The sequence below is a fragment of the Pristis pectinata genome, chromosome 5, assembly GCF_009764475.1.
Source record: "Pristis pectinata isolate sPriPec2 chromosome 5, sPriPec2.1.pri, whole genome shotgun sequence".
Classification (NCBI taxonomy): domain Eukaryota; kingdom Metazoa; phylum Chordata; class Chondrichthyes; order Rhinopristiformes; family Pristidae; genus Pristis; species Pristis pectinata.
The window spans coordinates 109291463-109317290 of record NC_067409.1 but is presented as its reverse complement, the minus strand read 5'-3'; the positions used below and the strand labels follow the sequence as shown (position 1 = coordinate 109317290).

General features: G+C 41.1%; 1 protein-coding gene across 1 annotated transcript in view; it reads left to right on the top strand.

The window, feature by feature from the left end:
* LOC127570475 (secernin-1-like) overlaps positions 1 to 25828 on the top strand; it is a 48523-nt gene that overhangs the window by 8495 nt on the left and 14200 nt on the right. Inside the window, exons 2-5 of the mRNA XM_052016096.1 lie at positions 9237 to 9418; positions 15183 to 15385; positions 19594 to 19791; positions 24796 to 24952. Of these exons, the coding sequence (XP_051872056.1) occupies positions 9237 to 9418; positions 15183 to 15385; positions 19594 to 19791; positions 24796 to 24952 (740 nt within the window). The remainder of the gene's footprint in view (positions 1 to 9236; positions 9419 to 15182; positions 15386 to 19593; positions 19792 to 24795; positions 24953 to 25828) is intronic.

Genomic DNA, 25828 nt, shown 5'->3' with positions numbered 1-25828 from the left:
AATCTTTCAGATCATCGACTCGAGACATTAACCCATAAAGTTTCATTGCCCCGGAGGCTGTTATCTGACTCCAGAGTTCAATTAATTTTTTCAGGTTGTACATAATGGCATCTACTGAAATTACACAAAACCTCCTGATTTTGGTGGGCAGAATGTTGAATCGAAAAGGTGAAAATGGCCGTGTGCTCTTAGCCATGTGTGTGCAGGAGCTTATGTCTGATATCTATGAGGTCTTGTCTTATTTATAGCTCATTATTAAAGGATGGATTCATCAACACAGAATCAGATTTCTGGGAGTTAATTCTATACATTGAATACTTCACTATTTTACTGATTATTTTTAAGATCCTCCCTCTTTCCCTTTTGATCACTTAATATTTTTGCCATGCTTTTAGTTTTTCCTACTCTTAAGGACAGGTTACATAGCATTTCTTTAATATTTCTGCCATTTGGTTATTCCCCATTTATTAATTCCCCTCCTACTGCTGCTAATGGCCTAACATTTACTTCTGCATTTCTTTTCGACATCTTGAGACTCTTACAATGGGTGGAGCACTTAATTGCAACAGAATCATGTTGCATTCTAATTTTTTTTAAATATTATGAATGTTGAATAATAAAGTTGAGGTTTTTGAGCTAAATAGTTCAGCTTCCTGATAGAATCTGTGAGATAGCATCCTGTAAATACTTGAGTTATTCAATTGTACTGGGATTTTAAATCAAAGTCATAAGCTTAATTTTGTTGGCACATGTATTAAAATATGGGGTAATTATACCCAAAAGATTTTTCTATCAAAGCTTAATGTAAAAGTGAGGTTCTATAATTTAAAGCTTCAAGATGATCAAAGCATTTTTAATTTGATGTGTATATTCCACACTCTTAATAGGCCGAAGGAATGACAGGTTTGAGGAGGAGCATTTGATGGCTCTGGGCCTGTACTCAATGGAGTTCAGAAGGATGAGGGGGGATCTCATTGAAACCTACTGGATACTGAAACGCCTGGATAGAGTGAATGTAGAGAGGATGTTTCCATAAGTAGAAGAGTCTTGGATCCAAGGACACAGCCTCAGAATAAAGGGAAGTCCCTTTTTAAAATTGAGATGAATTTCTTTAGCCAGAGGGGGGTGAATCTGTGGAATTTGTTGCCACAGACATTAGGTGTATTTGAGGCAGAGATTGATAGGTTCCGGATTGGTAAGGGAGTTAAGGGTTACAGGGAGAAGGTGAGAGAATGGGGTTGAAAAAAAATCAGCTGGGATTGCATGGTGGAGCAGGACCGATGGACCAAATGGCCTGATTCTGCTCCTATATCTTACGGTCTTGGTTTGTCCATTTCATTTCAAAATCAGCAAGTGAAATAAATAATATGGTGGTCTGAGGGAACTTTTGAATGAAATATTGGACCTGGCATGCTGTTGGCAATAGCCACCTGCACTCTCCCAGTTCTTTGCTTGCCTGTTGCAGATGTAGGGGTGGGAGTCCCACTGGGCCTCTGTACCCGGAGGTTTTTGGAGAGAGAGAGAGCAAAACCCCAGTATCATGATGCTGAATTCTGCTCCTGGAAATCTCCACACAGGCTTTGACAGGAGGTAAAGCAGGAGGCAAAGCTGTGAAGAAGTCTATCTAGAGAGACACAAGAGAATGCAGATGCTGGAATCTGGAGCAACAGGCAATCTACTGGGGGACCTCAGTGGGTCGAGCAGCATCTGTGGGAGGAAAGAAATTGTCGACATTTTGGGTCGAAACCCTGCATCAGGACTGATCCATCTATAAGAAATCTATCTATTTTTAAATGCCTCTTAAATTAGGAGACGTCTGGAACATATAATTGAAGTAACTACATTAAAAGCAATGATTTTAGTTCTTAAAAATTGATTTGTAAGTTTTTAAATATCTTGGCCTCTCCATTCTGTTTTTTTGAGAATATCCAAATGAATGGGATCTGTCAGGCTTGATCTGATTTCTTTCTGAACCCCCCCCCCCCAAACATAATGCTGCGGGTGGTCCCTGTGGTTGGACTTCCATTCCAGTGACAAATGGGGTGGCATCTGTGAGGGCATGTGTCACGCAGCAAGTTCTAGACATGACTATATGCCCAAGCAAAAACTTCAGTATGAATGACTGAATGTTGTGGTTGCCTTCAGAGTTCCTGCTCTCAGTTGGCGTGATTCAGACCACTGTCTATTACACAAAATAAAAATGGGGATTGATATAAAAGACAAAGCTGATTCTCGAACTAAGCTGAAAATTACAGCCTGAGGTAAGAAGAAACTTAAAATAAGCTGTTCAGAAAAGATCAAAGGTTGCAGACAGTTAAAGGCTTTTATTTTAAAGCTTGTAGCATACTCTGTTCATCATCCACAGTCCCATGTGGAACCCGAGCTGTTGGTAAGCCAGAAGGAAGTGATTGATGGGGAAGAGCTGCCACGCACCTTTCACGTGACCAAGGAACAGTAGCCTTCTGATGGAAACTGAATCCAAGTTGTAACTGAAATGTTTAATGGCTGTAGGGGATGGAGGAGTTTGTTCAGGTAATTGTTGGTGTTGATGGCCTGGCACACTTAGCAGAATGAACACCATCCCTCTGTCCATACCCACAATGTCCATAACTTTCCATTCTTTGTCCATTCATGTGCCTATCTAAGAGCCTCTTAAACGCTCCTGTCATATTTGCCTCCACTACCACCCCTGGCAGTGCATTCCACTGGGGTGTATACATTAGGGATTCAGGAGTTATGGAATTATGTGAATATAGCGGACACTAACTCAAACAAGAATCAGTCTTCAGTTTTCAATGTAAATTGCAAGCAGTAATCAGTTTGAAATTAAAAGGACAGCTCTGTAAACAAACTGTACTGTCTACAGGGCACAGGCTACTGCCCCACAGCAGGGGGCTGGCTCCTCAAGAGATCTGGTTTACAAAGTGAAGTGACCATGAGACGTTCTCATTAGCCAAGCGTAAGACAATGAGGTTATATTAATTAGCCTGAAGTAAACAAAGCAAACACTAGCTATGTCATTCTGGTATTGGTTTATTATTGTCACTTGTACCGAGGTACAGTGAAAAACTTGTCTTGCATACCGATCGTACAGGTCAATCATTACACAGTGCAGTTACATTGGGTTAGTACAGAGTGCATTGAGGTAGTACAGGTAAAAAGAATAACAGTACAGAGTAAATCGTCACAGCTACAGAGAAAGTACAGTGCAATAAGGTGCAAGGTCACAACAAGGTAGATCGTGAGGTTAAAGTCCATCTCATCGTATAAGGGAACCATTCAATAGTCTTATCACAGTGGGATAGATGCTGTCCTTAAGCCTGGTGGTACGTGCCCTCAGGCTCCTGTATCTACCTGATGGAAGAGGAGAGAAGAGAGAATGACCCGGGTGGTGGGGTGCACCATTGTGACCAAGTTCAAGGAAAGCTTCCAGACCAAACTGGTATTGTCACTTAGCACATCAAGCGTGGTCACAGACATATTTGATCAATCAATAGTTGGGATGCCTGTGTACTCAGAGTCAGCCCTCAAAACAATTTTGGGTGTTTGAGTTCTCTGTCCTTAGAAGCTTTTAGACCATCCATGTGAATTATTTTGTCCCAGTCAAGGTGTTTGAACATTGAGGTGTCTCCCAGTGTAGGTACGTAACTGATTGAAAGCATTGTCAGACTCAATATTGAAGTAAGCAATGTTGTTGTAGCTATTGAAATTGTATTGAATCACCTGCTGTTACCTTTTGTTCTAAAGAGTATAAAAACGATGTATTTTGGGTTTGGGAGACTCTACGGAGAGGGTTTCCCGGAGAATGCCTGCTTGTCATGATGAATAAAGACCATTTATATCAACTAGCTTCAGTGCCTCCGGTGACTCAGTTCACAGTCACAACACGTGTCTAAGAGCCTCTTAAACACCTCTATCGTATTTGCCTCCACGACCACCCCTAGCAGTGCATTCCAAGCACCTACCACTCTCGGTATCTTAAATGCACACCCTCTAGTATTAGACCCTGGGAAAAAGATACCAGCTGTCTACTCTATGCCTCTCATAAACTTCCATCAGGTCTCCCCTCAGCCTCCTCCGCTCCAGAGAAAACAACCCAAGTTTGTCCAACCTCTCCTTATAGCTCATGCCCTCTAATCCAGGCAGCATCCTGGTAAACCTCTTCTGCACCTTCTCCAAAGCCTCCACATCCTTCCTATAAAGGGGCAGCCAGAATTGAATGCAATACTCTAGATGCAGCTAACTAGAGTTTTATAAAGCTGCAACATAACTTCCCAACTCTTGAACTCTGCCTCGACTAATAAAGGCAAGCATGCCATACGCTGCCTTTACCACCCTATAAACCTGTGCAGCCACTTTCAGGGAGCTATGGACTTGGACCCCAAGGTCCCTCTGTACATCAACACTGTTAAGGGTCCTGCATTAATTGTGTACCTTCCCTTTACATTTGATCTCCCAAAGTGCAACACCTCCCACTTGTCCGGATTAAACTCCATCTGCCATTTCCCTGCCCATATCTGCAACTGATCTATACCCCACTGTATCCTTTGGCAATCTACTACGCGATCCACAACACCACCAACCTTTGATGAAAAACACTATGATGCTGGAGGAACTCAGCAGGCCAGGCAGCATCTGTGGAGAAAAGCAGGTGGTCAACACCTCAGGTCCAGACCCTTCTTCAGAATGCTAGTTTCTCTAGTTCCACCAAACTTTGTGTTGTCTGCAAACTTACTTACCTACCCATCCACATTTTCATCCAGGCCATCTATATATATCACAAACAGCAGAGGTCCCAATACAGGTCCCTGCAGAACACCACTGGTCACGGACCTCCAGCCAGAATAAGTCCCAACGATCACATCCTGCTGCCCTAGTTTAACTTACCAAAATGAATCACTTCATACGTCCAAGTTAAATTCCATCTGCCATTCCTCAGCCCACTGACCCAATCAATCAAGATCCTGTTGTAATCTTAGATAAATCTTAGTTCTCTAATGACATCACCCAAAAAAAAGCATGAATATTGTGCTATGCACATCATAGAACCATAGAATAAAACCATAGAACAATATAGCACAATACAGGCCCTTCGGCCCACCACGTTGTGCCGACCTTTAAACCATGCCTAAGACTATCTAACCTCTTCCTCCCACATATCCCCCTATTTTAAATTCCTCCATATGCTTATCTAACAATAGGGGATTATGGAAGAAAAGGAGATCACTGGCAGCTTGCTGAGAAACCTCTTGGTCTGGAGGAGGTGTAGGAGGTGGACTTGAGGCCAAACAAGATAGCAACACGTCCTGTGGAAGAGGCACGAGGACAAGATAGACCACCTCTCTTGGGACACGTCTCCTCCTCTTGAGCTTCTCCAACAGAACTTCCAATGTGGATGCCCTACCGTTCACTTCCAGAGCCATTTGTAAGCCATCTATAAGTCAATGGGCATTTTGTGTCTATCAGCATAAAATGCCCATTTAAGTCCATAGAACCCCCATGTACAGCTCCATGAAAATCAAATCCAACAAGGGTTTCAGTACTGAACCTTCAAGAAAAGCATCCACTGCTGTACCTATGAGTGATATGGTTTAAAATATGCAGGATGGCACTGAACTATTTAATAATTTGATTGGTGTATAAGAAGTGTATTAATAATTTAAGTATTTTTAAATATTCAGAAGGAGCGTCAGTGAGAAATGAGTTCAATTTGAAGAGCCTTCTTGCTGAAAGTGATGCACATTTCATTCTGGGGATGTGGTCACTTTTCTGGGCAGGACATCTTCTAGTTCAACTTGAAGCAACGGTAAAGGTCGTAGAAACGAAATGTTCTGTTTGACCAAACATGATTTAAAAAAAATATATGCTCTTTTTCTTTTGGAAATGTAACTAAACGAACTTGTGCTTCTTGTTCCCATTTCTGATGAAAGCTCAGGTCAAAGTCGAGTTTATTGTCACTTGCAAGAAAACCTTACTTGCAGTAGCATCACAGGCACATAGCATCATGTAAATTATACACAATTTTTACAAGACAAAACACAATTAGAACAAAAAAAGTAGTCATAGTATTGCTAAACTGTGGTGATTAACGTTTTGCCTGAAAGGTTAATTCTCTTTCCAAAATGCTGCCTGACTTGCTGGGAATTACTGACATTTTCTATTTTCAATTTTATTTTTGTTTTAGTTTGGCATACTTTGCCTGTATTGCACTAATGAAAACCTGTTGTAAATTTACAAAAGCTCTTAGCCTATGAGTCTACCATGGTACACAATGGTGCTTTTTATCACATTGCACACAGTTGCTGACTCAACCCCACTTTACTGACTGAAACATAACTATTGTATTGTTCAATAACAGATGCAGCTCCAGTCTTCTCTGAAGGTATCACAAAGAATTTATACTTAATTCATGTTTATCTTGTGAATTCAAAAAAATGTTTTTTTTAAATTCTGCACTCTGCTAGTCTATTATTCAAAGGATTCTCGAACTAAGTTTTGATAATTGTATTGATCTGCTTTAGCTGTTTTGAACAACTTTTCATTGCAGGAAGTTGATGTTTATCAGGATATGTGTTGAGAACACTGAGTAATGCCAAGGCTAATGACTGACAGTTAATCAGTCCTGCACATTTGTTCCTTGTGAGACATTAACCTGGTGAATACCATCCAGTAAATCCAATAAATCCTTCATTTCCCTCCTGGACATTATCTGATTCTACTGAAGACTCTTCAGTCAGCTTCTTTGAATTAAAATCGTTAGAGCCAAACACCTAAATGTATTTTGATATTGCCTCCCTCATGATGAGCACCCTGACTTCTCCCTTTCCCATGTATTTCTTGCTGAAGATCTTTCAGTGCTGAGACTTCTCAAAGAAAGCATCTCAAAAGAAACTTTCCATCACTGTAGAAAACCTATTTGTCACATGCAACAGAAGCTTTGTCAGATAATGTATGAAAACAAATTGGAAATCTAATGATACACAAACTCTGTTTGGTCTAGGAGCAGAGATTGTGAATCTGTGGTAAAGCTAATAACTATCAGAGGATTTGTTCTTGGATAGGTTTTGTGACAATCATCTGTGTTAGTAGGACTGAACAATATAGGTTAATACAAATATTGATTGTAATTTTATGACCAGCAAGAAAGTAAAGCAGAATTATCTAACTGCAAATTGTTTAAATTTTATGAATTAGATAATACGTTCACTTTGAATGTAGATATAGTTTGCTCACCCAAAAGTGAAGGGGAAAATACTGCAGATGTTGAAATTCTGAAATTAAAAAATGGAAAATGCTGGAAATACTCAGGTGAAGAAGCCTGTGCATTTATTTCAGATCAACAACATGGAACTGAAATGTTAACTTGCTCTCCCTCCTGGTTTTGTGAATATTTCCAGTATTGTCTGTTATATTCGATTAAAATCAGAGTATGACAAAAGCTGGATGGTTAATTTGAAATTCCAAAGTCAATTACTAAAATGTGGAAGCTTTGGAAGGAAGAGGACACTGAGAGAGTTTGTAGTGATCAAACAGTTAGAAGGTTATTTTTAAAACAAAATCAATATTCCCTTTTTTACAATGTTGATGGTTTTGAAACTGTTAAAGGACATTTCAATACGTAAGAGGTAAAATGTTCCTTTCACTAATAAGCCATTTAAAAGTCAGATCAGTAACTCAAGATCATCTCGTTGGCTCATTTAATCTGGAGTATAAAGTTTGCCAAACATCTTTGTATTGTGCAACAGATTTGAGATATTCCTTTGATTTGATCTAGGAAACAGTTGCAGCAATAGTACATAGTGAGTATTTAAAACTGAAAATAAATGATTTGTTTTAAATTTGCAGAAATGCTGATTGCTTGTGTGTGTAAAGAATCATAGAATTATAGAGCATGAAGAAAGGCTGGTCTTGCATGTGCTAGCTTTTTGGTAGCATTATCCCAATTCTAATCCCCTACTCTTTCCCCACAACTCTGCAACCTTCATTTTCCCTTGAATAACTTACCCACCTATTTTTTTTAATTACTGGTGAATCTGCTTCCATCACCTTTTCAGGCAGTCCATTCCACGTCACGTTGACCCGTCTTGCCAGTAATTTTTTTGCTTGTCAGTTAAATATTTTTTGTTCATGGCCTCTGGCACAAAAGGGGTTCTCCTTATTTACTTTATCAAAACCAATCATTTATCAAATATTTCTTTACCTTCTCAGCTCTAATCCTTTACTATTTATCTGATTCTTCAGTCTGTCTACATACGTGAAGACTTTCAACCCTGGTACATGCTAAATTTTTGACATCCTTTTTAAATTGTGGTTCCCAGGATGAAATCAGCTCCAGCTGAGGCGGAATGTTTTGTTTGAAAGGTTTAGCATAGCTTAATTGATTTTTCAATTGTTTGACTAATAATATATCCACAGATTGTCACATCCTTTTTTTAACTGCCTTCTCAACTTGACCTGCACCCTTTTAACTTTTGTGTGCACGTATGCACTGCCAGCCTCATTTTTTGTTTGTACGGACTTTAAAGTTGTATCATTTTGTTTATGTTGCCTCATTATTTTGCAAAAATACATCATTTCACAACACGTCTGTATGTTATTCGTCTGGCCATTTTACCAGTCTATATCTTCCTTGGTAATTTTGAACCCACTTTTCCTTTAATTCCAAGGACTTTAATTTTGCTAAATAGCCTAAAAGAGAGTCATTTACCAGCACTCGATCCGTAGCCTTCTACGTCCTGGCGATTCAAGTGCTTTTCTTAAAGGTTGTGCAAGTACTTGCCTCCACCATCTACAATCACATGTTGTCAAATGTGTTTTCAACATCTGTATATGCTTCAACACTCTCTCCATTACTTCGTCAAAAATCTCAAGTTGGTGCAACTAATTTACCTTTTGACAAATTCACACTTCCATTTATTCATCTATTACTTTCCCAAATGTTATTAAACTTTGCCCTGAATTATTGTCTCAGGGTTTTCCCCACCACCAATTTTATGCTGACTGGGCTGTTCTTGATTCTATCTCCCTGCACACTTTTTAAGTAAGGACCTACCATTTACGGTCTCTGATATCATTGCCATATCCAGGAACGATGGTAAGATTATCTCCTCAGGTTGAACCTTTTTCCTTCAGCAACCAATCAGTGACATGCATAATCATTGCATTTTGATAATTTGAGGTCAGATAATATGTGAGGTTATTTTGTGCTCAGACTAATTATTTGTTTGATTTGGCAGTGCACCTACATCACTATTGATCAAGAAGAGAGGACACACGCAGTAATACTAAGCAAATCGTCCTGGATGTGGGGAGCAGAAATGGGAGCAAATGAGCATGGAGTGTGCATTGGTAATGGAGCTGTAATGACCAGAGAGACAGCTGCAGAGACTGAAGCACTACTAGGGATGGATCTTGTCAGGTAATTAAACGTTGAAAGGAAAATGTTCACAATTGATGGCATTTGGAAAAAATTGGTGGTTGGAACACTCATTTGGAGATAGAAATCAATGGGAGAAAAAATGTTGTAAAAATTGATTTTACGTCAAGCATTTGATCCTCGTTTGTGGTCTGTATAAATTAGTTTAACACACCTGTGGGGATAAAAAAAACTGGTGAAACCACTGTTCAGCAGTAATCTTTCCAAAAATTCTCTTTCTCTTTTTTTTTGTTTTCAATGGCAAAGTTGTCAGTTTGCAAGATGATTTGCAAGATGAGGGCATGCATTTAAGGTGAGAGGGGGTAGGTTCAGAACAGACGTGAGGGGTACGTTTTTTACTGAGAGAGTGGTGGACGCCTGGAATGCGTTGCCTGATAGGCTGGTGGAGGCAAATATTCATTGGGGGCTTTTAAGAGGGGCTTGGATGGGCACATGAAAAAGAGGAAAATGGAGGGATATGGGCATTCTGTAGGTAGGAGGGATTAGCTATGTCGGCACAACATTGTGGGCCGAAGGGCCTGTTCTGTGCTGTACTGTTCTGTTCTATGATTAAATAGAGAACTCCAATTGAAGGTGTTGGAGTCATCTAACTGGTCCCTCCATAGATATTTGGGGCAGATCTTCCAATGACTGACTGGTTAGCACACCATTGGAAGTATTCTGCTACATCCAGTGTGCTGTGGTGCATTCTCCCAACAGGCAGCTGTTTGACTAAGTACCGCACAGGGTGGGGCCTTTGAGTGTAAGTGGTTGGCCCTGCTCTTGAAAGGCCTTGACAGTTTCTCTTTTAAAAGGTATCTTTATTAGTCACATGTACATCAAAACACACAGTGAAATGCACCTTTTGCGTAGAGTGTTCTGGAGGCAGCCCATAAATGTCGCCACGCTTCCGGCACCAACATAGCATGCCCACAACTTCCTAACCCATATGTCTTTGGAATGTGGGAGGAAACCGGAGCACCCGGAGGAAACCCACGCAGACACGGGGAGAACGTACAAGCTCTTCACAGACGGTGGCCAGAATTGAACACAGGTCGCTGGCGCTGTAATAGCGTCATGCTAACCGCTACGCTACCGTGCCTTTTAGTTGACTTCTGCATTCCTGCATTTTAATTAACCAGGGAAGCCCACGAGATCCAGGAAAAAGTGCCACCGACTCAGTGGGGGAAAGTCAATGATAATGGCCAATTGGGGTTTATGACTGGAAGGTGACTGGGTACCAGTCTGTTGTTGCTTGTGATGTATATTAATAACCTCAATTTAAATGTTGTGGTCATGATTAAGGAGCATGCTGATGATGCCAGACAAAGTTTTCAGCTACAGGGAGGTACCTGTGGGCTGGTTGGATGAGTACAGATTAGCAAATAGAGTGCAGTCTGAAGAAATGTGAGCTAATGCAAACAAGGAGGGTAAACAAGATAGTATCGAAGATAATTGAAAAGATGCTAAGGACTGCAGAAGAACAGGGGAATCTTGGATTGCATGTCAATGTTTCCCTGAAGGTAGCAGGATGGGTAGATAAAATGCCTCAGGTGGCATCCAGGAAGCTTGCCTTTATTGGTAGAGGCATAGAATTTAAGAGCATTGAGGTTATGCTAAGGAGACACGAGACTGTAGATGCTGGAATCTGGAACAGCAATCAATCTGATGGAGGAACTCAGCAGGTTGAGCAGCATGATGCTCTTCGACCCGCTGAGTTCCTCCAGTAGACCATGCTAAAACTGTATAAATTATCAGCTAGGTCATAGGGTATTGTGTACAGTTCTGGTCATCACAACACAGGAAATAACATTTGAGAGGGTGCAGATAAAATTTACAAGGATATTGTTGGAGCTGAAGAATTATAGTTATCAAGAAGGCTTTAAGGTAATGGGTGGGAAGTTCAATAGAGATATCAGAGGAAGGTTTTCTACCCAGAGAGTGGAATGTGCTGCCGGGGGCAGTGGTGGAGGCAGGTACATTGGTCAAATTCAAGAGATTGCTAGATAAGCATATGGAGGAATTTAAAATAGAGGGATATGTGGGAGGAAGAGGTAAGAAAGTCTTAGGTGAGGTTTAAAGGTCGGCACAACATTGTGGGCCAAAGGGCCTGTATTGTGCTGTACTGTTCTATGTTCTACTAGTATTGTCAAGGATGCCTGACACTCTGGCCATTCCCTTCTCTCTCTTCTACCTTCTGGGAGAAGATACAGTCTGGACATCCAGACTTAAGAACAGCTTCTTCCCCACTGCTGTCAGACTTCTGAACCAACCACCCCTTTCACATCCCCTTCCCTGGTGGTCCTACCATATACTTTTACGTCTACCTCTCTTGGTTATTCCACCATTGTCACATTAGTATTTTTTGCACTACAGTCTTTGCACCATTCTGCTGTTTCATGCTCGTCCATTGCATTGATTATTACCATGTGTAATGTTTACTCTGTGAGCTCATGCAAGCAAGGAATTGCATTGCACCCTGGTGTATATGACAATAATCTAATCTAATCTTAAAAAAAGTAGTAGGAGTAGGGCCTCAAACCCAATCCACCATTTAACCTTGATCTATGCTGAATTAAACGGCCTTCTCGGTTGTTTTTAAGTTCCTACCTACGCAAATGATTTCACTTCAAATTTACTTAAATTGTTACGAAGTATTTTGGAATATTCTAAGAATGTGAGACGTACCACACGAGTGCAAGTTCATTTTTTGTTTTAACTACAGAAGTAGTACTACTTAGTTTGATAATACATTTCATAGATATGGAGAACTTTTTTTTGAGACCAGTTTTGGTGTTGAAAAATTGTCAAACTTATTTGTAAAGTTAATTTACAGTTTACAGATTTAAATACTGAGAATGGGAAAGGAGTGGCCAACAAAGTCACATACAGTGACATTAGAGAGAAACAGGCTACTTGACTCAGCCTGTCTATAGTGGGTTTTATGCTCTACTGGAGACCTTTTCCTTATCTACCTCATGATCTCTATTCCTTTCTTCCCCATGTGCTTGCCCGGTTTCCCATTGGATGTATCAATACCATTCACTACTGTGACTCTACACAGTAGAGAGTTCCCACATTCTCGTTACTCATAGAATCACTGAGTCCACAACAACCACCCACTTACACTAACCCTGCTATATTTTCCCCATATTTCCCAGCAACTCTGCCCAGATTCTGCCACTCACCTGCTCTACTTACAGTGGCCATTTATTCTACCAACCTGCACATCTTTGGGATGTAGGAGGAAACCGGAGCACTTGGAAGCAACCCACACAGTTACAGGAGGACCGGGCAAATTCCACACAGATAGCACCGGAGGTCAGGATCGAACCCCAGGTCATGGAGCTGTGAGGCAGCAGCTTTGCTACCTGTGTCAATTTGCTGCCATTCTTTGGATGAGGAAGTTTGGTTTGAATTCCCCGTGGGATTTCTTGAGATCTATTTTATAGTGGTGGTCTCAAGTTATGCTTTTTCCCTCATTCTCTGCATCCACACTTATCAAAACCCTTCAAAATTTCATCAAATTGTGATAAATTATGCACCCCAAAGTCTCTCTGCTCTTCAACATTGTTAAGGGTCTTGCCCTTAAGAGTGTACTGCCTCTTGACATCCCAAGGTGCTGCACATCACATTTATCTGGGTTAAACTCCATACTTTGACCCAACATGATATATTGGGTCAAATCACACCCGTCCATCCCTGAGCTTTTCCTATGATTCCATTTTTTGTAGTCCTACAGCACTGTTTAAGCTGAAGACCTGGCTGGTCTTCATGTGAGGTGCAGCAGGCCAAGAGCAGCATTGGCCTCGGGCAATGGATCATGAAGCCCCATCCATTGAATGCTTTGGCCATTTCACCGTCTCCCTGTTCTGAAATCTCTTTGATAATCAGAAACAATTTTACTTTTACAAAGCAGTTTAAATACTTCCTAAAATCAAAGCAAGAATTATTAAAATTAAATTATTTAAGCATTGTAAACTAGTAGAAACTAATTAAAAATATAATGACCATGTAAAATAAAATGAACAAACCAATTCCTTCACTTAGCTTTTCAATCAATGACTGTGAGGCCATTCAAGGAACATTATTCTGCTACACACTCTGTGCTGAATCCATATGGTGGGCGGGAGGGGAGTGGGTGGTGGTGGGGTGGGGGGAGGAGAGTGGGTGGTGGTGGTGGGGAAGGGGAGTGGGTGGTGGTGGGGTGGGGTGATGGGTGGTGGTGGGGGAAGGAAGTGGGTGGTGGGGGAGGGGAGTGGGTGGGAGGGGAGTTGGAGGAGATGGGGAGTGGGTGGTGGTGGTGGGGAGATCCGATCTGATGGTGCAGCATCCGATCTCCACTCTACAGTGACAATTCATCTCTCAAGCTGAAGAGGAATGAACCCATCAGGAGGCTTTGCCTTAACTTGGCAAAAGGGCAAATATGTTTTGGCCCCTTATGTTGCTTGTTCCAAGATTTCTCTATCTGTTACCTATAAGGAGAATACGATTTTCAATGGCATTACAACAATGGCGTACAGAATTTATATGTGAGCTTTTATGAAGCTAACCTAGTTGATTATGAGACTCTCACAGCATATTTTGTGCACATTCTTGGTTTTGTATTCATTATGTTGACTTCTGTTGTGTGATACCAATGAGGGAAAACGTTTACAATAGCATACAGGTATTTTTTTCTCTCTGTCTTGCCACTTTTCTCTTTGCAGTTGCACTCGCCTTTAAATAGTGTTTGCATTTGTGTGTGATCCTAGTTCTTTACTGTATTTGTGTAAAACAAATACTACCCTACCTCCTGTTGGGTTTTAGTTAATCATGCTTAAGACTTGAATGGAATGATTTAACAGCAAGGATTGTCTTTCTCCCAGAAGGTTAAAAGTCTATGTTAAATGAGGAGCTTGTTGTTCTATTGCTTTGATGATTCAAATCACTTTCTATAACATGGGTATGTTATTTCTTTCCTGCCAAGGATTTGTCATGCTGTGCCCGATCTCCTCTGTTAAGTTATCTCCGTGTATTTTAGTTTATCACAGCTAGCTAGGTGACTTATGTTTGGAGCACAGAGTGAGGTTACTGGAATGATGATATCTGGTTCTGTTTGCTGTTGTGTTTTTTTTGCTATGACTTCCGCAAAATTAAAACTAAAAATGGATTTTTTTCTACCCACATATTTCAAAACTAGATCATTGTGCTGTGTTTGTTGGGTGGAAGAGCATTTTGTCCTGATTTAGGAAAGATTTCATTTCCCAATGTAGGGAATTGTAATCATTTAAATATCCTTAACTAGAACATGGTGACTATATGTTTAAAATACCTTGAATCAAAATCAGGTTTATTGTCACTGACATATATTGTGAAATGGAAGAACAAATTAAGATCAATTGAAAATACCACTCTGCAAGTAGTAGCATTGCTACAGAGAATGTATTGTTGCAGCTGTGGGTGCCTACCAACTATAAACACCGTTCTTTATTTCAAAATATACTTTATTCATAAGAATGTATATATAGGAAATAGAATACAATTGGTACATGCCTCTCTTGTGCCATCAAATCAATACATTCTCTTTACAATGCATCAATGTCATTCATGTTTCCTCTTCAAACAAAATGTGCAGGATGTGCTTGGTCACGTACAACGACGAGACAATGACTAAGAGATTAAGAATTTCCACTCTGAAACAGCTATAACAACAATTGCTAGTTTAAACACTAAGAGCATACCATATCTGATTGTTCTTTATTATATCTGGATTTTTTTCTCTCAGACTTGGTTTGGAAAGAGGTACCACAGCCAAAGAGTCTTTGGATGTCATAGTGTCCCTTCTGGGAGCGCATGGACAAGGTGGGAATAATTTTGAAGATGGAGAGATGCTTCATCTGTTCCACAGTAGCTTTCTCATTGTGGACAGAACCGAAGTCTGGGTCTTGGAAACTGCTGGCAAATATTGGGCTGCTGAGAAAATCACAGGTTGGTAATTTGCATAAGGGTTAATGACCAACATAATGTTGTGACTTCAAGAAGCTCAGTCTCTATTTTCCACTGAATATTTGATGGAAATATTGTGTAGAACAATTCCATAAGAAGCTGTCCAATCATGCAGTTTAAACTACAAATATTACCATACTGGGCTGTAACTATTTGAGGGAAAATGTAAATTTTCCAGTTGACGAGAAAAACTCCAAGTGGGGTCTGACCAGGGACCTATACAGCTGCAACAATACCTCTCGGCTCCTAAATTCAATTCCCCGATTGATGAAGGACAATACACCATATGCCTTCTTAACCACAGAGTCAACCTGCGCAGCTGCTTTGAGTGTCCTATGGACTCGGACCCCAAGATCCCTCTGATCCTCCACACTGTCAAGAGTCCTACCATTGTCACGAACCAGCAACAAAAGAAACACACTGAATCATGATTCAGTGTTAAAAACTATTTTATTAATCACTACTTATGATAATAAGAAAAATAAAAGTAAAAATGTTAGTATGTTAGAAGTAAAAAATGTTAAACCTTGAACATTAACCCCAAAACTAAACTCTTCGTGTGTGTGTGTGTGGCAAAGTCCCAAACTCCAAGTCCAGGAATGGTTCTTAAAGTTCAGTTCAGCAAGCCATAAGGTAAAACATGAGCAAAGGCTTCTTCAACAACCACCGTTGTCTGATGATAAAACGTAGATGTAGAGAACATAGAGAGTAATTACGAAATCCAAATGTTCCACAATGGAACCCAAACGACACCTCTGTGTTTACTCGGTAGTGACTTCCTCACCCCGAAAAGCATCCGAATTGTGGCTGTCCACACAAATACCTGTTTCCTTCTACAGGTCAGCAACAAAGTGAACTCCACCGGATCTCTTCCAATTTCCATACGTGGATTGCAGTGACAGACACAGTTATTGTTTCTCATCCATCGATAGAGAAACTAGCAGGCTGGTGTCTCTCTCCTTTCTCTCTCGCTCTCTTGCTCTCTCGCTCTCTCACTGACTTCTTCAACAACGTCATTACGTCCTTTATGTTTTGTTGACGTAAGCACGCCACACACACACACACACACACACACACACAAACTAACTCTATCTTAAAGGGACATTCACCGAGTCCGTAACACCATTAATACTATATTCCGCCAACATATTTGACCTACCAGAATGAACCACTTCACACTTATCTGGGTTGGACTGCATCTGCCACTTCTCAGCCCAACTCTGCATCCTATCTATGTCCCTCTGTAACCTCTGACAGCCCTCCAAGCTATCCACAACACCCCCAACCTTCATGTCATCTGCAAACTTACTAACTTACTAAAAACTGTTAAATTGTTAAACTCATAACCTCAAACAAGTATGACGTTCATGCTGGGATTAATTTCACTTTTTCACCTTCAAATCTCTGCGTTCTGAGTACCATAGGTGTACTTACGAGTCCTCTTATTTCACTGAATCTTGTACCTTAAATTACTTTTATCTTGTATCAAAGTTAGCTGTCATAAAAAGACAAGACTTGTGCATGGAATGTACATGCATACTGTATGATATTTGTGGAGTATCGCTGTGATGCCAGTAATTAGAACCCTAACAGTACCAATATCCTGTAGGAGGTTTTTTCATCATTTGAATATTTTGGTGCCAAAAATTAATAGAATACAATTGAATTAAATTATATCCTCTGTCCTTCAGCATTAAAGCAGCATCCTTCTGAGACCAGGCTTAATGACGTGAACTGTTAATGATGGTCCCACAGTAGAATACATATATGTACTCAAGTAATATCACACATAGATTATTGGCCCTGGAACAGGGAACGTGACATCAAAGAGAAATAGAATTCTCATCCAGCGTCAAGTTGGTATTTTAGTGTCCAAGTTGTCTGGAGCCTGGCTGAAACCCGAAATCTGCCGATCTCGGACAAACAACTGCAGTTTAATGCAAACTGAATTTCCGTTCCAAGTTGTGTACACGTTAGAATAGAACAGAAAAGTACAGCAGCAAGATAGACCCTTCAGCCCACCAAGTCTGCACCAACCATGATGCCAATCTAAACTACTCCCATCTGTCTGCATATGGTCCATATCCCTCCATTCCCTGCCTGGTCATGTGTCTGTCTAAATGCCTCTTAAACGGTACTATTGTATCTGCTTCTACCACTTCCCCAGCAGATTTCAGGCAGCTACCACTCTGTGTACTGTTCTGCTAAGCCAACTCATGAAGTTGGATATACTTAAGATAATTTTTCACACCAGGTACTGCAAATTTTGCTTTTGAAATTGAAAACCATGTTCACTTCCATCTGAAACCTCAGAAGAATCAGATTTATTATTACTGACATATGATGTGAGATTTGTTGTTTTACAGCAGCAGTAGATAAGATCTCTTTATTAGTCACATGTACATCAAAACACACAGTGAAATACATCTTTTGCATAGAGTGTTCTGGGGGCAGCCCGCAAGTGTTGCCACGCTTCCGGCGCCAACATAGCATGCCCACAAATTCCTAACCTGTATGTCTTTGGAATGTGGGAGGAAACCGGAGCACCCGGAGGAAACCCATGCAGACACGGGGAGAACGTACAAACTCCTTACAGACAGCGGCCGGAATTGAACCCGGGTCACTGGTGCTGTAATAGCATTATGCTAACTGCTATACTACCGTGCCTGCCCAGTACAGTGCAAAGACATAAAATCTATAAATTACAAAAATAAATAAATAGTGCAAAACAAAAAAGGAATAATGAGGTAGTGTTCATGAACCGTTCAGAAATCTGATGGCGGAGGGGAAGAAGATGTTCCTGAATCGTTGAGTGTGGGTCTTCAGGCTCCTGTACCTCCTCCCTGATGGTAGCAATGAGAAGAGGGCATGTCCCGGGTGGTGAGGGTCCTTCTAAATACTGCCTTCTTGAGGCACTGCTTCTTGAAGATGTCCTCAATAGTGGGGAGAGTTGTGTTTGTGATGGAGCTGGCTGCAGCAGGGCCTCTGCTCTATTTTCTTTCGTACCCCTTTTGCATGAAGTTGACAAGTAGAGCCAGAGTTATTATAGACTTGGGAAAGGACCACCAGGTTCATCAAGCATTCACTTACAGCAGTCGTAAACTATTCTCAGTCTAATGTCCCCATGTTCCCATCAACACTCCCCGAATTTTACCACATACCTGCACGCTGGGGGCAATGTATAGTGACCAATTAACCTACCAACATCTGTGCCTTTGGGATATCCGAGGAAACTGGAGCAACCAGAGGAAATTCACTGTCGCTGGGAGAACATGCAAATTCTACAAGTTGTGCAGAGGATTAAGTTGGATACCAAAAACAAATGCAGTCAGGATGCATTGCCAGAGAGGTGAGTGGAACAAGATGAGGAGGATATAATGTGAAAGGAAAATCTTTTCGTGACTAGGTCAAAGGAGCAATGGAGTGGGATTAATTGAATGGCTCTTCTTAAGTCACAGGCACAGTCAAAATGAGTTGATTAACCTCTTCTACTGTATATTTCTGCGATTAGCCTGGAGAAGATGGAATAACTGCAGGCTGGAATTGAGCCTGAGGTTTCCTTGGTCTTTAACAATAGTTTAAAATTTGGGAAGTTGAAATGTATGTTAAGATATTTCTAACAAGTCAAAATCGAGTTTATTGCCCTATGCACAAGTACATGTGTGCACAGATGCAATGAAAAACTTACTTGCAGCCGCATCAAAGGCACGTAGCATCATACAATCAGCATTCACAAGAAAAATAGAAATTAAACATAAATTATACACACTTTTTACAAGAAAGAACACAATTAGAACAGAAAAAAAACAGCCCATTTTAGTGCAAAGTGATCAAAGTGGTCATAGTGTTGCTAAACTGTAGTGATTAGGGTTGTGCTGGTTGGTTCAAGAACCGAATGGTTGAAGGGAAGTATTTGTTCTTGAACCAGGTGGTGTTGGAACTTCAGGCTTCCGTACCTCCTGCCCGATGGTAGCTGCAAGAAGATGGCATGGCCCGGATGGTGGGGATCTTTGATGATGGATGTTGCCTTCTTAAGGCAGCACCTCCTGTAGAAGCTTGGATAAACAGTAAAAGTTATAAATCTGCAGTGTAATTAATGCTTTAAAATTAATGTTGCTTTCTTATTACAAGAACCAGTATTAGAATAATGTTTTTGGAATTAATTTATCAATTATCTGTTTTGTTCACAGAGGGCGTGAGGAGCATTTGTAACCGACTATCTATAACTACCAACATTGAAGCAGAACATCCTGAGCTGAGAAGTTATGCCCAAAGTAAAGGTTGGTGGAATGGAGAGGAGGAATTCAACTTCAGTGCGGTGTTCTCACCACCAGATGAAACGTTGGATCACCACTGTTCTGGGAAAGACATTCTGAGGGAACAAGCAGGTGAGTGAGAGGTTGCAGTGGGTCTTTTGGATCGGGGATTGCATTTATAGAATAATAAAGATTTAAGTGTTACTTGGGTTTGTAGATTGTCCAGTAAAGAAGATGAGCAAAAAACGCAATAAGTAAGAGCAGTATTTTATTAAGTCCTTTGACCCATTAAGATCATGGTTAATGTGACCGTTGGCGCTGGAAGCATGGCGACACTAGCGGGCTGCCCCCAGAACACTCTACGCAAAAGATGCATTTCACTGTGTGTTTCGATGTACATGTGACTAATAAAGAAATCTTATCTTATCATTGGCCTCCAAGTCCATTTCCCAGCTCGTATCCCATCATCCCTGAGCCCCCTATTGTTCAATAGTTTAATCAATCTTGTGTATTCTTAATGATTCAGCATTCACAGCTCTCTGGAGTAAAGCATGCCAAGTATCCACACCCCTCAAAAGAATTTTTTCCCTAATTCAGTCTTAAGTGATGAACCCTTATTCCAATACTATGTCCCTTAGTTCTGGACACCCCCAACAGAGGAAGTGTCCTTGTCACTTCTACCCTGTCAGGCCCCATCAAAGATCATGCATCAGTCTTTTAAATAAATAAGAATGTGGGTTCATTCCACTCAATCTTTCCTCAAAAGATGACCCCTTCATCCCGGGAGTCAATCCTGTGAACCTTTGCTCCAGTCAGAAGGTCGGAACTGTAGGTGTACAGTTGTAGCAATATCCGTTTGCAAAGAAGGGCAGAGTTCCATTTACCTTCCTAATTACTCAGCCCTGGCACACTTACTTTGTGTTTCTTCTACAAGGATACTGAGGTCTTTCTCAATTCCAATATTTAATTGAAAATTTCCCCCCCCCCCCCCGCCAAAAAAAACTTTATTCATAATAAAAGATATCTAGAAAGGAAGAAACAGTGCAAAAACAAAACCTTAACATTCATGGTTGTTACATTCAGTAGTGTAAAGTTTAAAAAAAACAGATATAGCACCATTCAATTCCAATATATAAGTGAAATATGCGAAATCATTTATTTTCCCTATTCTTCCAATTAAAGTTGATAACATCCCATTTTACTGTCATTCTGCCCCCTCACCTTACAGACACGTTGAGCCCCTCCTCGTATTCTGCTTTTGGACCTACACCCTGGTCTTGGCAGCAAATGTTGCATTTGGTCTCTGTCGAAGTCACTAATACGGAGTGCACATAGCTGAGGCCTCTACACAAATTCCTATGGCAACGCACTAGCTGCGTGTCAATTGGATTGTGAATCCTTTATGAAAAGACTGGTGGAGAGATGCAGAGTATCATGGTATAATAAAGTCATCTGTCCCGAAGTGTCTTGCAATCCCTAACATCCATCCTGTGCACGAGAGGATACAAATGAGGCATTCCAAATAGCATTAATGCAGGTCAGTGACACTGGGGAATGTACATCCCTTACCCTTGATTCCTGCATCAGTAGAAACTTTCACTTCTCTCTGGAGTCACTTTCGATACAAGGAGCTCACCTACAGTATAATGGCAACTCTCAAGTTTAGACAAGAGACAACACCAGTGCAGCTCTGAATTAAGCAACTCCTTCCTTCTGATTGTAGTTACAGCAGGTGAGGAAGATAAGATTGGACTTCAGCTAAAACATTTAATCCAGAGGGCTAACCTCATTTAAATAGACAAAGTTCAATGGGGGTCAGTAAGAGCAGGAATCATAACCAATATTTCAAGGCAGGGACTGAGACTCACTCGCAATTAATGCATTGCTGTGCCTTGGGCAATTAACTTCAGTACAAATCAAGTAATGAAACCAGCTGCAAGTTCCTTTCCATGTCACCCAGCATGCTGCCTTGCAAATATACTGTTGTTCATTATCAGAGGGGGGAGTTATAACTCCACCCCCCCCCCCCCCCCCACCAAACAAAAACCCTTATGATTACAGAACTGTGGAGGCACCTTCACCAGACATTTTACATTGATGCAAGAAAATGGCTCACAACCACTTCCTGAAGGACAATTGACATGGGGGCAATTAATGGCTGTCTCGCTGCTAATGCCTACTTTACATAAAATGAGTAAGGTTGGATGGTTCCTGATCTACATCATTTTATTATCTTTGAGTAACTGCTCTTAAGTGCAACAAACCTAGCTTTGCAAGATGTGTGTGTATGCATGTGAGACAAGTTGCTTTCTGTGTAAGAGTAACATTTTCTAGATTCCTTACCAGATTTCTTTACGGGTAGCATATTATCAAATACTGTGTTACTAGAATTTGCTGAATATACTTTAAAACTATTTCAAAATACCCCTCTATCTAATGTTATTGTCTGAATTATGTGGTTGCAAAATCATCTGACTCTCATGTTCGAACTTGGAGAACAATCTCCATTTTTAAATCGCTGTTGTTTTAATCCATTGGCCAAAGTATTTACCCATGGGCTGATCTGGGAGTTCCTACTACCTTTCTTTACTTTATATTCTTAAGCCTATATTGTTATCTTCATGGTATGGCATGAACCAAGCTTCAAAACTTGGGCCTCTGTACCTCCCTCTGCAACTGGATCCTCGACTTCCTTATCGGGAGACCACAGTCAGTGCGGATCGATAATAACATCTCCTCCTCACTGACAATCAACACAGGCACACCTCAAGGATGCATGCTTAGCCCACTGCTCTACTCTTTCTACAGTCATGACTGTATGGCTAAGCACAGCTCAAACCCCATCTATAAATTCGCCGATGACACCACTGTTGTTGGTAGACTTTCGGATGACGATGTGGAGGCATACAGTAGTGCAGTAGATCGGCTGGTTCAGTGGTGCCACAACAACAACCTCGCACTCAACATCAGCAAGATCAAGGAACTGATTGTGGACTTCAGGAAGGGGAAGTCAGGAGAACACACACCAGTCCTCATTGAGGGGTCAGTGGTGGAAAGGGTGAGCAGCTTCAAGTTCCTGGGCATCAACATCTCAGAGCATCTATCCTGGGCCCAACACATCGATGCAATCATGAAGAAGGCATGCCAGCGGCTCTACTTCTGTTAGGAGTTTGAGGAGATTTGGTATGTCACCAAAGACTCTTACAAATTTCTATAGATATACGGTGGAGAGAATTCTGACTGATTGCATCACAGTCTTGTATGGAGGATCCAATGCACAGGATCGCAAGAGGCTGCAGAGGGTTGTAGACTCAGCCAGCTCCATCACAGGCACAACCCTCCCCGCCATCGCGGATGTCTTCAAGAAGCGATGCCTCAAGAAGGCAGCATTCATCATTAAGCACCCTCACCATCCGGGACATGCCCTCTTCTCATTACTACGATTGGGGAGGAGGTACAGGAGCCTGAAGACCCACACTCAATGATTCAGGAGCAGCTTCTTCCCCTCCACCATCAGATTACTGAATGGTCCATGAATCCATGAACACTACCTCATTATTCCTTTTTGTTGTGCACTAATTATTTTTGTAATTTATAGATTTTTGTGTCTTTGCACTGTACTGCTGCCACAAAACAACACATTTCACGTCATATATCAGTGATAATAAACCTGAATCTGATCTGATTCTGTTGGGTGCAGAATGGCTGTTGCCTTGGTATCATTAGTACTCAAGCATCATTTGGTGTTGCTGGAGGCAAATTAATAATTAAAGGCCCCATAACAAGTACTTTGTAGAAGAAAAATATCGATCAAGTTTGACACAACTGCATAAGCAGAAATTAGAATTGATGAATCTTTTGAGAACAAAGAAACTGAGTGACTTCAGGAGAAATTCCCAGAGTCTAGGAAGCCAGGCAGCTGCAGTTTACTAATCGTAATGGGATTAAAATTAGGAATAGTCAGGAGGCTACGTCTGGGGGGAAGTAGTGCAAAAATCAAAGGTTATAGGGTTGAAATGATTAGCGATGTCAAAGTGATTAGGGAGAAGCCATAGAGGGATTTGACCAAATGTGCATTTTAGTCGAGATTTTATAGACTTGGAGCCAGTGTAGTTAATAGTGTGTGTGTGAGAGTTGATGAGGGTTAGAATATTGGAGCTGACATTCTGAAATATTTAACAGCATTAAAATCATTTAGAAAATCAAACATATAAATAGTAAAAATTATAAGACATTAGAAAAAGATTTAAACAATTCAAAACAATTTTAAGAGGGTGAGAAACAAATAACTAAACTCATTTAATTAAGTCGTAAATTATTTAATACCTTTCTCCCCACAGCCATTCTTCTCTCCAAGAGAATGAAGTCACTGTTCCTGCACTGCTCCACACCTGAGGGCAGTCAGGAAATTACTGGCAAAGAACAGCCAGCAATTTGGAGGCATCTATTTTTGCATGGGAATCCCAAGCCTGCTGACATTTGAGGTGAAATGCCACTACTTCAGAGTAAGGTTTGTCCCAATGCACCATTCCTCACCTTGGTGTTCTGGCAGGTAAAACCCCAGGTGTCAACAGTGGGGTGATTTTGTTTCTAAAGCAGAGATGGTCAAGAGGCCAGAATTGGAGGAGCACCGAGATCTCCAACAGTTGTAAAGCTCAAGGAGTTCATGGACATGAGGGCAAGGCCATGGAAGGATTTGAAAAGTATGTGCACTTTGAAATTGGGTATTACCTAACAGGAATTGGATGAACGTTATTAAATAAAAGGAACATGAGAAAAGTGGAGCAGAATTTGTGATCACCTTAAGTTTATGGAATATAAGATAAGATTTCTTTATTAGTCACATGTACTTCGAAACACGCAGTGAAATGCATCTTTCGCGTAGAGTGTTCTGGGGGCAGCCCACAAGTGTCGCCACGCTTCTGGCGCCAACAGAGCATGCCCACAACTTCCTAATATGGGACACCAGCCAGGAATTTCAAAGAAACAAAGGCATCGGATGACGGTTTTGGCAGCAGCTCAGCTGAGGCAGAGGGTTTCAGGACAAATCAATACATTTCTAACAATGTAGTATTTGGAGGTTCAGATGTTTCCCGAATTGTCGTGGTAAAGCTCAGTGTTTTTGTTTCTCCCCAGGAAGCATCACCTTGCAAACAATGCTTGATGTGCTACGTGGCGAGGACTGCGTGGATCAGGATTCCTTCCTCATCACAGGAAGCATGGTGTCCGTTCTTCCTCAGGGCAGCAACTCAACTTGTATCCATTTCTTCACTGCCACTCCTGACCCTGCAAGGTTGGTTCTACATTATCAAACCAAATCAAGTGCAATGGGCAAATAACTTTAAGATAAGATATCTTTATTAGTCACGTGTACATCAAAACACACAGTGAAGTGCATCTTTTGTGTAGAGTGTGTCTGGGGGCAGCCCGCAAGTGTCGCCACGCTTCTGGCACCAACATAGCAATGCCCACAACTTCCTAACCCCTATGCCTTTGGAATGTGGGAGGAAACCAGAGCACCTGGAGGAAACCCACGCAAACACGGGGAGAACGTACAAACTCCTTACAGACAGCGGCCGGAATTGAACCCGGGTCGCTGGGCGCTGTAATAGCATTACACTAACCGCTACACTACCGTGCCTGCCCCATCCTGAGGCATGCAACCTCCTCCTCAGCTGCTCCATGGGGCCCCCAGCTGGCCTCTCCCTGACACTCAGAATCACTCAACTGGTAGAAAGTAAATCCATTTTGTCCATTTTATCTGTGACACGGCTGCAATTTTGTTTTTGAAGTTCATCTTGCAATTTAACTAAAAGGTGACTGGAACCTGGGGTTTGGTACCTCTGATTACTGAATTCAGACTTAAAGTGGGTTCCAGAGATCACTGCAGCTAATGAAACCTACCAATCAGTCTCTTCAGTGGAAAGCAGATCAAGTGACTGAATTCCTTTAATCTATTTTTAAAATAATTATCGCTTCAGTATTAGAATAGACCTGAGTGAGGCTTTAATGATTGCTGGTATCTACCTCTGTGGTCATTAAAATGACTGAGTGAAAGTTTCAGGGTGCAAGACAAGGAACGTTTTAGCACCTCCTCCCAGGTGTCTTAGCTTCCTTCTTCTGTGCATTTTACATGGTATCAGACTCTGTTGCCAATGTGCAGTTCTGC